At 44.0% G+C, this 14,182-nt stretch overlaps 1 protein-coding gene and 1 long non-coding RNA gene across 2 annotated transcripts in view; one reads left to right on the top strand and one right to left on the bottom strand.

The window, feature by feature from the left end:
- Nucleotides 1–14,182, bottom strand: part of LOC309552212 — a 603,675-nt gene that overhangs the window by 17,885 nt on the left and 571,608 nt on the right. The window lies entirely within an intron of this gene.
- Nucleotides 1–14,182, top strand: part of IQCH (IQ motif containing H) — a gene marked incomplete at its 5' end in the record, with an annotated part of 256,557 nt that overhangs the window by 224,626 nt on the left and 17,749 nt on the right. The window contains 1 exon segment of the mRNA XM_082253044.1: nucleotides 11,882–12,007. Coding sequence (XP_082109170.1) covers nucleotides 11,882–12,007 — 126 coding nt within the window.

Here is a 14,182-nt window from a genome sequence, read left to right as displayed (position 1 = left end):
CCTCCGTGCATGACCTGGCTAGGCTGACAATCTTCCTGGCTCTCGATCCCGCATTGGTAGGCGACCCGGCTTTGGCAGACTTTTCTCTCCTGGACTCGACCTCAGCTTGGAGGACTACCCGCTCCTGGACTCGATCCCGGATTGGATGACTACCCGCTCCTGGACTTGATCCCAGCTTGGATGACTACCTGCTTCCGAACTTGACCCCGTTGTTCCTGATTTCACTCCTCCCTGTGCGTTTATTATTGTTGCATTAATAAACTGCTTTATTTTACTTGCATCTGAGATCTGGTTTCCTGGCACCCTGACACTTTATCTTTTAAACCATGTCTCTGCACTTGCTGTTTACCAGATTATTTTGCTCTCTCCAGCCGATATCTTGCTCCTTTGTGAGAGATAATTACTATCTCCACTACCACTCATTACCGACCTTGGTTTGTTCCCTAACTATGCTTCTGCTTGATCCCAATCTGCAACCATTCATTACCACCCTTTGGCCTTTTCTTGGACTACGCTTTTGCTTGATCCCAACTTGAAACCGCTTGTTATTGAACTTTAGCTTATTTACTGACTACACTTCTGCTTGATCCCTACCTGCTGTATCTGCTATTGGATCCTGGTTTACTCACCTTTAGATGGAGGGATTCTGAGAACCATGGCTTGGTATTGACGCGCAGAGAACCCATCTCCACCATCAGGAGCTCAGGTGAATGCCAGTTAATACTTAGACACTGCACCTTGGCTGAGCCCGCATCATCCACCAAGGTGACCTGCTTGAGTACTTTTCCAACTGGTCAGTGGGAGCCTGTCTACTGCTATAGTTACTGGTCTCCGAGCCTGATCCCTGACCGTGACAAGTCTTCTAGATGTTGTGCAGAGTGGTTCCTCTTCTGCATAGTAACCATACTAGAGTATAGCTTGCTACGCATGGCTGCCATTTATAGAACGACACTATTCATCCAAGCATCTTGAAGGGTCACTTTGTTATTGTGACCATACCCTTGACAGCATAGTATTGTTTTACCCCCCGTTTCATCATATACACTATATCTCAAGTATACCTATAGATGTTTCAATTCATTTATATACAGTATCGGTGAGTAATGATCATATCTGTATTGTCTTTCAGTATTAATAAAATCATTGCATGTCAGTAACTTTCAATATGTCCCAGCGCCATCTACGTGATTATAGCTATTATTTCTTGCATTTATTACTTTCTTTCACACTCATATTGGCCTCCCGTGCTCCCGCTGATCTTCCATTTAAACTCCCGTCTTCCCCTTCAGTAAGACGCACTGTAGTGTGACTCGCTATGCCGTTACCTTTCAGGGCCTCTGTAGATTAACACCCGTTTTTCTCTGTTTATGCACCCCCTTCAATAAAAGAATACATTTTCTCAGTGCTGCCGCTCCTGTAATTATGTATAAAACCAATCACTCATTATCTGCGAGATAGATGAGGCTAAATAAGCACAGCATTAATAATTTACAAGACTCTTCATTATGCCAGTGTACGGACTGCGAAGACCCAGCAAGAGCAATTCTTTCAGTCTGATGCCAACCCTTAAACAATGGCGCTCCATCAATGAGGCCCCATCCTGCTTCACGCTTGTTAAACAGAGACATGGATTATTCTATCAAATGCTCCTCTAGTTTCTACTCCCCCACCGCAAATCAACAGCTTCCGAAGTACAATTCTTATGGTCCCCCCCTCTGCACGCTAATGACTCCAGCCATGGGTGATATTAATTCTGCAAATATTATAAACATGATTAGCTTGCATTCGGAGATTTATTGCATCAGCGTCTTCTAGTGCCAAGATTCACGCTGTGCCTGCTTATATTCCATCAGATTGAGGGTACAGAATCATTTGTGGGGTAACATGCTTCACAAGCACTCACTACTCCCATCATGAAAAACTGAGAACAAGAATTTTCAGCTTCCGGCTATCCATTGAACAACAGTACCTTGTCTGCTGTGCATTATACTACACTAGAATATTCACACTGCGGCCTCTATTTTTCGACCCATTTGATTAAAAAAAAAAACAGGACATAGTGTGTAGCATGTGGTGCCTCCAAAAAGTTATCTTTGATCTCAAATTTTGGAGGCAAGCCAATCGTGTGACTTTGACAGGTCATGTGACTAAGCTCTCTTCCCTGCTTTGAAGAATGTCCCTTACATTGGTGATCAGTGGGAAGAATGTGCCTTACATCAGGGATCAGTGGAAAGAATATCCCTTGCATTGGGGATCAGTGGAAAGAATGTCCCTTACATTGGTGATTAGTGGGAAGATTGCTCCCCTACATTGGTGATCAGTGGGAAGAATGCTCCTTTCATTGGTGATCAGTGGGAAGATTGCTTCCTTACATTGGTGGCCAGAGGGAAGAATGTCCCTTACATTGGTGATCAGTGGGAAGAATTCTCCCTTACATTAGTGGCCGGGGAGAAGAATGTCCCTTACATTGGTGGCCAGGGAGAAGAACGTCCCTTACATTGGTGATCAGTGGGAAGAATGCTCCTTACATTGGTGGCCAGGGAGAAGAACGTCCCTTACATTGGTGATCTGTGGGAAGAATGCTCCTTACATTGTTTTGTTTTTTTTTTTTTGAACCAAACAAACGTTTATTGAGTTAAACATGACATATAAACATACAAAAGAAAAAATACCGTCAGACATTTGCACAAGTACAGGAGTACATAATCAAAAAATGCAGGCCTCACACTGGGCAAAAAGTACAAGGCATAAGAGTCAAACAATAAGATAACAATACACATGATGGGTTGTAATCAAAGACTATCCATCACAGTCCAACACACAGTAGAGACCATGGGCGCAGGTCCAGAAACCAGTCGCTGTGTCAAAGCGTATACGTGCAGTATCCCCTGTTTCTTAAGCCAGACATGTGTCAGGGGCCTCCAGCCACCTATCCCATATTTTGTTGTACCTTTTGGGGCAACCCCTATTAGCATACATGACTTTCTTGAAAGGGAGAGTAGCGCTCACCGCTGCCTTCCAAGCCTCAAGGGTAGGGGACACAGGCTGCATCCATTTCAGGGCTATTACTTTCCTAGCAGCAAACAGGGTCTCCCGGAGAAATTGAACCATATGTTTGTCCGCGTCAGACTCGGGAAAAATCCCAAGTAGGCACAGCTTGGGGTCCAGGGTAGTCGGGCATCCCATACGGTCATGCAGGAACCGGACAACCTGCGTCCAAAATCCCTGCACGTCCGAGCAGGACCAAATCATGTGCCCGAAGGTGCCCGGGGAGTGAGAACACCTAGGGCATGCAGAGGAGCGGGAGGAGTCAAATCGAGCCAGTCGCACAGGAGTAAGATACGATCTGTGGACAATATAGATCTGAGTTAGCCGGTCCGACAATTTAGGAGAAACCAAGGTGCAAGCTTCCAAGGCCTCGTCCCACTCCTCGTCCCCCAGCTCCCCAGCATCGCCCACCCAGGACTCCCGCACCCCATATGCCAGAGCAGTCACCCGCTTGGTGCCTAACATTTCATAGAGCAATGAAATGAGTTTGCGGTGTTCCTGGCCCCTGATCACCTCAAGTATGTCAACTGACGGTAAGTCCGGGATGGCATGGGCAAATTGTCCTCTCAAAGCGTGGGACAACTGCAAATAGTAAAAGTGCATGGATGCCGGGAGTTGGAACTCCTCCTGAAGTAGGCTAAAAGACTTAACAGACCCAGCAGAAACAACATGGGACAGCAAATATATACCCCTACGAATCCACACCCCAGGGTCAGGGATATGGAGGAGCTCCGGCAGCTGACGGTTAAACCACAAGGGAGTCAAGGAATGCAATGTTGCATCCCCGGTTCTGGACAACGCCAGGTCCCAGACCCGCCTATGATGGAACAAGAGACTTCCCCGAGGAGCCACAGGGGTAGACCCAGCAACACCTCTAAGGACATCACAGAACGGGTGAGGGAGCCGCGACTCCGCACCTCTGCAGACCAGCGCCATATACCTGTCCGAGTCCTGTTTATCCAGATGAAAGAAATGCGATAATTGGGCAGCCAGGTAATACCTTGCCAATTCAGGAACCTTGTTTTGTTTTTTTACATTGATTTTCAAGCCTGGGCCTTGCCTGCTAGCCTGGCCTCTAGTTACAGAAATTGGAGGAAAAAGTAAAGAAGCAAACTTTATTATTGGAGAAGTTGAAAGCCAGAAGTGGAGCATTTAAAGAAAAGTTTGATAATGAGAGGAAATTTGCCAGCCAGACATCAGAACGCTTTGAGGATCATCAGCCTCAGACAATGGATGACCCGGCTCCATCTGCCTCTGCCCCTCTCCCCCATGTCAGGGCTGGGAATCGCCAGCGGCAACCAGCCAGGGGATCAAGAGTGAGCATGGAACCCTGACCTTCATCCAGCAGATCGGGTCACCCCTGAGAGCAGACAAGTTTGCCTTTTCTGATGATCCAACAGAAGTCCCTGAGGGTGAGCAGAGGAGATACAAACCAGCAAAGCCAGTACTGGTAGAGAAATCCCAGTACACCAACCTGCCTCTCAACACGTCTACCTCACCTGCTGTGGTGGATGGTGTCCCAGGTGAGAAGCCTATAGAGAAGGAGCTCTGCAAACAGCTGCCTGTTGGAGCTTCTGCTGTGGAGAAACCCAGTGCAGACATGCAGGGAAAATCCCTGACAGAGGTGTCACCAGACCATCAGAGGGATGTGGAGGGACCTGCATCAAACACCCCAGGCATGGATTTTGCTGCCTCTGCTGAGACCAGTAGTCCCTCTACAAGCAAAATGGCTGCTAGCTCCAAAGAGACTGCTTCACCTTCACCTGAGCCTCCAAGTGTTCCAGTGCTGATTGACCAGCTAATTGATGGGGGGGGGGGGGGGGGGAAATCAGTATGGTGCAGCCATGGAAGTCTCCTGTAATGTTTCACCTGTTGCTGTGTTAAAACAGCATTCGATTTACTCAGCTGAAAGCCCTGTCCTGGTGGAGGAGAGGAGAAGATGACAGCTGAAGCTCTTACCAGTGAGCAACTATGGACACTGCTGTGAAGACAACAAGAATTATGAATATGCCAGAAAGTATTAAGAATGACAATAATGATAAAGCAATGAATTTGGTAGTGGTGGGTGGTGGTGAAGGGGTTAGTATTGCTGGGAAAAATAAAAATTAAATTTCTCCCCCTGCTCAGCAGAGGAAAGATTCATCAGTTGTACAGATCAATCTCGCCAAAAGAGATCCAAACCCTCAGGTTTCACAAAGGACAAATCAAATTCATAACTTCCCATCGGGCAAATTAAAGCAAAAAGTTTGCAGGCTTTAAACCCCATCTCCAAAACCAACTCAGCCACTCTCCCCCTTACTGGTGCGGTTCCCTCCCCCCCCCACCTCAACTGAACCACATTCCTCCTCCTATACCCACTAACCAGCCCCCACCAAACCCTCCCTGAAATGTGATTATTTTAATTAACAACATTCTCACCATCCACCGTGGTGCGACTCCCCGAAACTGAAGCATAGCTCCCTATATTCCTCCCAGCAGAAAATCCATCCGTTTGTTTTGAACCAATAACAATTGTACAGATTGCAATGCAAACTGAATTTCGGCTCTCCTGGAAGATGTAGATGTAAGACAATACTTTGAGGATTTTTTTCAGGCATAGGTTTCTATTCTGGACTTTTGCAGCAGTAAGCCACAGTGGTGGGAGCTTGTGAAACAAAGGGCGATTGAACTTTTCAAGGCCATAAGAAGGAATAAGCTGCTTGGTATGTTCATTGCCAACCAGCATTTGCGGAGGAAGTTTGATCGTCTTGTCTTGTATGGAGGAGATCCAGGGGAGATCTCTGAGGTGAAGCTTCTTCTTAGGAAGTGTCAATAGAGAGAGATTATAAGAAAAATCACTCGCCTGATCCTTACCAAGAACTGTAAGCAAAGCATAGCAGTTAGGACGGTCATAGGCCTGAGAGATACTACGGGTTCCCTGGTGAAGTCCAGATCAGGGATCTTGGAGATCTTCAGGTAATATTATGCAGGCTTTCTGGGAAGAAAGGACCTTAGTCGGGACAGGATGGAAATCTTTCTGGATTCTACTCCAAGACTGGGAAATGGTACATTGCCTTTGATGGATTTGACAGAACCAATTTCAGCAGATGTGGTAGTTCATGCTATAGAGAAGCTGGCTACTAAAAAAATTGCCTGGGCCAGAAGGGTTGACAGCTGAATTTTATGTGTTTTAAATCCATTCTGGCTCCCTTTTTAGCTGAGGTTTATAACAGCTATCTAGAAGGGGGTTCACTCCCTCCCTCCATGAAGCAATCCGCTGTGATTCTTCTGTCAAAAGGTAAAGACCCCTCAATAATTGAGAACTGGTGCCCCATCAGTCTTCTCAATGTTGATAGAAAGTTTTTGGCGAAGATTCTTTTTTGGCGCCTGTCTTTAGTAGCAGATGATTTGTTGTCCAGACATTAGTACTGCTCGGTCCAAGGTAGAAGTACCTTTTTAGCAGTTTTAGCTTTCTGAAGGGCTTTGGAGCGATGCAGGGCTGCTGGATGGAGAAAGTACTTGCTGGCATTGGATCAGGTGAAGGCTATTGATCGAGTCAATCATGAGTACCTGTATTTGCTACTTAATAGATACAGTCTGCAGGGGAGGTTTATAGATTGGCTGAAAACATTCTATAAAGGGGCTCAGAGCTTCCCACTTGTTAATGGTTGGGTTGGACAGCCTTTTGAGGTTTGCTCTGGTTTGCGCCAGGGGTGTCCTTTGAGCCTGCTATATGCATTTGCAATTCACCCCTTCATAAGAAGGTTAGAGGATAGATCATTGTGCGGGGTGCCTTTGGGCACTGCTGGTGTGCCGCCTTTAAAGATCGTGGCCTATGCCGATGATGTGTCTTTTATTATCTCCCTGAGATGGAGGAGGCGCAGGAGGTGCTCTCTGTAATAGAGCAGTATACGGAGGCTTCTGGCTCTAAAGTCAAACATGAAAAGAATGACGTTTTCTGGATGGGCAAAGAGGGTGAAAGCTTTGAACTTCCAGATGCCTTCCCAGAGCCCCAGCAGGAAATTAAAGTGTTGGGCATCAAATTTGGTCCTGGTGACTATGGTCATCGAAATAGGGAAAGCAGGTTGTTGAACGCCAATGCCAAAGTAGCAAACTGGAAGAAATGGAAACTTTCCTTGATGGAGAGGGTTGAGTTGATCAAAACTTACCTGATCCCAATCTTTATATATGTCAGCTTTGTCTGTATCTTGCTGGAATCTCTCTATGCAAGGGTGTACAGCTGCTTTTTCCAACTGTTATGGGAAAATAGGCTGAACATGATTAAACGCAATGTAACTTACCTGTCCAGGTGGGAAGGAGGCCTAGGAATGGTCAACCCTATAATTTTCTTTTCTCTGCTCTTTTTAAAATTCAACCTTGGTAATATGTACAGTATGTGTAGCTGCTGACTTTTAATTTTTGGAGGGGGAGACTGGAACACCGCTTTAACATGGCAGGGAAGCAAAACTATGTTTTTTTCCCATTAATTGTCAGGCAGGGAGAGGCCGTGTAAACATTGGGAGCCCAATAGAGCAGGTCAGCTGTAAAAGCAAGCCATCGATACGCTGCTCTTTGGTTCCTCACAAAGGTTTTGGATTACAGCCTATAAAATGTATTGATCAGAGGAAGCCATAAAGAGCAGTGTGCACATTGTGTTCCTGGGGGACGCTGCAAGAGAACAGGCTGCACCATTTTTATGTAGCAAATCATTCAATGTCCTTTGTGATACATGGACAGGGACCACTTATGTACCTGCGTTTGTGTTCAGTAAACACCAGCGCTATGTCTCCTATATGATCGCTGAGCCCATAAGCGGGTCTCTCCTGTGCGTTATTACACTGGAATAAACGCCGCTTTCTCCAGAGTGCTGAGAAAAACATTCTAAAGACAAGCAGTGAGTATTGTTAGGAAATACTTGTAGACAGGGCTGCTGATAGAAATCACGGGGCCCCGTACAGCCTACCTGACAGGGCCCCCCCCCCCACCCCAATATATATCAAGATAATATTTTCACTAAAAAATACATTAAAATCATTATTAGCGGACCCAAAAAAAACAAAGAACCTGTGTAAATTAGTCCCTTTTTTTTTTTTTTCAAATTTTATTTTTATTATTAAATGGACAATTTACAAATGTTATAACAATTACAGTCAAGAAGCTGACAAATGAGGCATTATGAAGTGTTTCATTTTCCTAAACACAGTAATATACACAATATAAAAGAATGCTTCTTATATACATACTCTTAATTGTCCATTTTCATTTTATATAGCAATAAAATAATATAAAAAAAAAAGGAGGAAAGAGGGAAAGCGAGGAAGGGAAATTGGACCCGAATTAGCCCCTTTTTAGTTGTTTAAAATCGCAAAAAAACTCTGGTCAGGAAGGGGGTAAAATCTTCCGGGGCTTAAGTGGTTAAAAAAAAATAAATAAATACATTTTTTATAAATGTTAAGGCCTCTTGCACACGATACTCCTGTTTGAGCATCTCCTTTTTCAGCCGTAAATTTCAGGCATATTTGTCTTAGGCCTCTTGCACACGATACTCCTATTTGAGCATCTCGCAGCTTGAAAAAGCTCAGTACAGCTATGTTTTTTTTTTCTGAGATAAAATACAGCCCATTAATTGTAATGTGTCTATGCACACAGGTGCGTAAACAAGCGCTGTGCATTCTTCAGTAAGAACAAAATAGAAAAATCTGCATTTTTGGTCAGTAATTGAAGCCTCAATGCACGCAAATACGCACGAATAGACACGAATACGCGCAAATACATACAAAATAAAAAACGTCTGGAAAAAGTAAATGCTCAAACAGGAGTATTGTGTGCAAGAGGCCAAAAGGAGATGCTTAAACAGGAGTATCGTGTGTAAGAGACTTGAAATGCACGCATTCGCGTGCATTATCACGCATATGCGTTCGCGCAAATTTTCGCGTAAATGTATTCTCGCGTTTTTGTAAAATATGTGCAAATTAGCATTTCTCAGATCAACAGTATGTTTGTGTGCGTTCATTTGTTCGCAACTGTGTGTATTTGTGCGCATTTGCGCGCAATACGCGTAAATTACTTTCCAAAAATGCAGATTTTTCTATTTTGTTCTTACTGAAGAATGCACGGCGCTCATTCACGCACAGGCACATTACAATGAATGGGCTGTATTTTAGCTCAGAAAAAAAAAACTGAGCTTTTTTAAGCTGCAGGGTGCAAGAGGCCTAAAAGTGTTCACGATTATTTTACAATTTTTTTAAATTATTTATTACAATGTTTAACCACTTGCTGACCGCCCCACGCAGATTAAGGCCTCATGCACACGGGACGTTTTTATAGTGGCTGTTTTTGGTGTCAGACATTTTTTTCTACAGCCAGTAATCTCCCCAGCATGTTATCCTACGTCTCCTACAGGCTCTTATCAGCAGTTTTTGGCGGGGCGTTTTCTGGCTGTAAAAAAACAAAAAAAACAAATGGGTTTTGAGTGGCGTTTTTCAGCTGTACAAAATGCTCTAACGTCAATAAACACTGATAAATGCCAAAAAAATGCTAAATTCCATTGTTTTCTTTAAGCCTGGGTTGTGTTTGTTGATGTCGTTGATAGAACATAGCCTGGGGTCACACTGGTGCATGCTGAACACTGCATGTGATTTGCACCAAAAACGCACCGCATTCCTGTGCAGATAACATGTGATGTCTGTGCGATGCGATTTGAGTCATATATTTTGTATGGCTCAAATTGAATCACATTTGCACCAAAATGTTGTAGGACCCTTTTTTCCCCGCACCTAAATCTTATCCCATGGGTGTGAACAGCCATGCAATGCAATTCTGGCAAGCATTGCATTGTGGGAAAGTCGGAGTTACTAAAAATAGCAGAGAGGTGGTTTTTAGCTAAAAACGCTAAAAAACGCTAACACCAAAAAATGCTGAAAAACTCCAATGCAAAAAAGCTAAAAAAAACGCTATAAAACGCCAATGCTAAAAAAAAACGCTGAAAAACGCAAAAAAGTTAAAAAATGCTAAAAAACTCACTACAAAGTTACTGGTGTTTTTATAACATCCAGTGTGCATGAGGCCTTACTGCGGCAGGGCGGCTCGGCTGCACATAATCATGTAGATCTATGTGATTATGTGCACGCGGTGAGTAGACACAGCGGGAGGCCGCAGGAGGAGCGGGTTCGATCGCCACCGGCCTCCCGCGATCTTCAGCAAGATTGACAGGAGAGCGGCCTGGAATGTAAACAATGTAAGACGGGTCTCCTGTCAGAGAGGCAGGGAAAGATCGTGTGATTCAGTTAAGCTGACCGATCTCTCTCTGCCTCTGTCCAATCCATCCCCCCACACAGTTAGAAAGCATATCTAGGAAACACATTTAACCCCTTGATCACCCCTAGTGTTAACCCCTTCCTTGCCAGTGTCATTAGTACAGTAACAGCGCATATTTTTAGCACTGATTACTGTAGTAATGTCACTGGCACCCCAAAAGTGTCAAAAATGTCAGTTAGGTGTCCAATCTGTCCGCCGCAATGTTGCAGTCCCGCAAAAAAACCGCTGATCGCCGCCATTACTAATGAAAAATAAAAAAAGATAAAAAGTCCATAAAACTATCCCGTAGTTTGTAAATCGCTAGAACTTTTGCGCAAACCAATTATTATACGCTTTTTGGGATTTTTTCTTTACCAAAAATATGTAGCAGAATACAAATTGGCCTAGACTGATAAAAAAATTAGATTTTTAAAATGTCTTTTATTGGGAATGTTTTATAGCAGAAAGTAGAAAATATTGTTTTTTTTTTAAATTGGAGCTCTTTTTTTTGTTTATAGCACAAAAACTGCAGAGGTGATCAAATACCACCAAAACAAAGCTCTATTTGTCGGGAAAAAAGGACATAAATTTTATTTGGGTACAGCGTCGCATGACCGCTCAAGTGTCAGTTAAAGCAGCACAGTGCTGAATCACAAAAAATGGCCTGGTCATTAAGGGGGTAAAACCTTTCCGGGACTGAATTGGTTAATTATTATTATTATTATTTTTTTTTTTTTACAAATTTTTATTTTTTTACAGGACAGAGAAGCCTTCAGTGCTAGGGGGGCGCACAGTAAATAGGGGGGCACACGGGGAGGGGGGGTGATCATAAGCAGGCAGAACAGGGAGGGGGATCGGTGTTGGAGAAGCAATTACAGGAACGATGCCCTGTGTCTGTGCCTCTCCCTGCAGCAGCTAAAAGCTGGCAGGAGGCCTACAGAGAGCCGCATGGGGCTTCCTTCTGTAATTGCCCCTCCACCTGACCGCACAGATTCTCCATGCTGTTGGGGTCCCCCTGTGTACCTGGGCCCCCCCCCCCACAGGAGGACTGGTGGTTCCCCCCCCCCCCCATCAGCTGCACTGCTTGTAGATACACTCCCTGGCCAAAAAAAAAGGTCACATACTCTAAAATTTTGTTGGCTTTGATTACGGCACGCATTTGCTGTGGCATTGTTTCCAGCGATGCGGCCGCCGAAGCCTCGCTCCTCTCCCTCTGGTCTCCGCGGTGCCAGCATCACTAGTGTGGGCACCCGGCTGTGACAGCTTGCGGCTTCACACTCAGGTGCCCACTGGGCCGCGGCTCCGTATCTGAATGGTATCTGAAAAGCTGCTTGCTGTGGGGGCACTCAACAGGAGGGAGGGGCCAGGAGCAGCCGGAGAGGGACCCGAGAAACCCGAGAAGAGGAGGATCTGGGCTGCTCTGTGCAAAACCAACTACACAGAGGAGGTAAGTATAATATGTTTGTTATTTTCATGCAAAAAAAAAAAAAAAAAACGAGACTTTACAATTACTTTAAAATGTCCTTTTCTTGCTGAGGAATTATGTTTTTGTTTTCAGACACCCCTGCTTTGCAGCCGAGTCGCCATCCTCAGCACAAGCCTGGTCCACACAAACCTGTCACTCGTGTATTACAATGTGTTCTTTCAGATGTGCAAAGCCCACGGCATTGGATATGATGTAAAGGTAAGGCTGTCAAACTGCAATAGGTTTAGATGCGCTCACAGTGTCCCAAAGCAACCTATTATGTGTTCCTGAGCCAACATGGCACAAAGCAAGGTCCATAAAGACATGGATGAGTGAGTTTGGAGTGGAGGAACTTGACTGGCTTGCACAGAGTCCTGACCTCAACCCGATAGAACACCTTTGGGATGAATTAGAGTGGAGACTGCGAGCCAGGCCTTCTCATCCAACATCAGTGCCTGACCTCACATGTGCTTCTGGAAGAACAGTCAAACATGCCCATAGACTGAAAATAATAAAAGTTTGGGACTTTGCATGAGGTGTGTGGCCCTATGTAACTAATGAGAATAGACACATCAAAAAAATTAACAGGTCAGATCAAGTATGGATCACATTTTAATAGGCTCAAAAATGATAGTAAGAAAAATGGTAGCAATACACATAAAGAATAAAAATAAAAGGTATGGATTATACATGGAGACTGTGGTAAAAACATCGACATAGATAAATGGATAATTCCACATGTGCATGCATTTCGCGTTTCGTGAGTAATCACTTCATCAGGAGCAGGTGCAATTCATGTATCTGGAAAAAATAGTATATACACAAGTGTGTGTAAAAAAGTCTTATATGTAGCTAGTAACCAACTCTGTATATCCAACCCTTATAAATTTCAAACTCACAGTGTGGATTCCAATCAGAGTCACAGGATGTATAAAATGGCGCACCCTCCTGATGAAGTGATTACTCACGAAACGCGTTGAGATTTCTAGGAAGCAATTCTACTGTACCACCTTTGTCTTACCATGTACTCAATTGCATTGTTACAATCATCATTATGTATTGTGTATATCCGTGTTGTTATCCAACATGCATGCACATGTGGAATTATCCATTTATCTATGTCGATGTTTTTACCACAGTCTCCATGTATAATCCATACCTTTTATTTTTATTCTTTATGTGTATTGCTACCATTTTTCTTACTATCATTTTTTGAGCCTATTAAAATGTGATCCATACTTGATCTGACCTGTTCATTTTTGTTGATGTGTCTATTCTCATTAGTTACATAGGGCCACACACCTCATGCCAAGTCCCAAACTTTTATTATTTTCATGTTATGATAGGGATGGAGGCACATGTCTTTGTGAGCCTCATGTAAAGTCCCAACCCTCCTTTTTTCTAAAAACATTCCCATAGACACACTCCTAAACCTTGTGGACGGCCTTCCCAGAAGAGTTGAAGCTGTTATAGCTGCAAAGGGTGGGGCAACTCAATATTGAACCCTACCGACTAAGACTGGGATACCATTAAAGGTTATGTGCGTGTAAAGAAAGGCGTCCCAATACTTATGATAATATAGTGTATGTATGTATACAGTATATATATATATACTGTATTTTCTGGCGTATAAGACTACTTTTGAACCTCAAAAAAATCCCCCAAAAATGGGGGGTCGTCTTATACGCCGAGTATAATATCTCCGAGGTAACCTAAGTATAAGTATTACCGGTAGATGACAATTAGGGGGGTCGTCTTATACGCCCAGTCGTCTTATATGCCGGAAAATACAGTATATATATAGTACAGACCAAAAGTTTGGACACACCTTCTCATTCAAAGAGTTTTCTTTATTTTCATGACTATGAAAATTGTAGAGTCACACTTCAAGAGGAGTCACCTGAAATGGTTTTCACTTCACAGGTGTGCCCTGTCAGGTTTGATAAGTGTGATTTCTTGCCTTATAAATGGGGTTGGGACCATCAGTTGTGTTGTGCAGAAGTCAGGTGGATACACAGCTGATCGTCCTACTGAATAGACTGTTAGAATTTGTATTATGGCAAGAAAAAAGCAGATAAGTACAGGAAAACGAGTGGCCATCATTCCTTTAAGAAATGAAGGTCAGTCAGTCCGAAAAATTGGGAAAACTTTGAAAGTGTCCCCAAGTGCAGTCACAAAAACCATCAAAGCCTACAAAGAAACTGTCTGACATGCGGAGCGCCCCAGGAAAGGAAGACCAAGAGTCACCTCTGCTGCGGAGGATAAGTTCATCCGAGTCACCGGCCTCAGAAATCGCTCAGATTAGAGACCAGGGCAATGGCACACGGAGTTCTAGCAGCAGACACATCTCTAGAACAACTGTTAGGAGGAGACTGTGTGAATCTGGCCTTCATG

Source organism: Pelophylax lessonae (assembly GCF_965119305.1).
Source record: "Pelophylax lessonae genome assembly, chromosome: 4".
NCBI lineage: Eukaryota > Metazoa > Chordata > Amphibia > Anura > Ranidae > Pelophylax > Pelophylax lessonae.
Note: the sequence above shows the minus strand (reverse complement) of the source record. Positions and strands in the feature narration are given on the sequence as shown.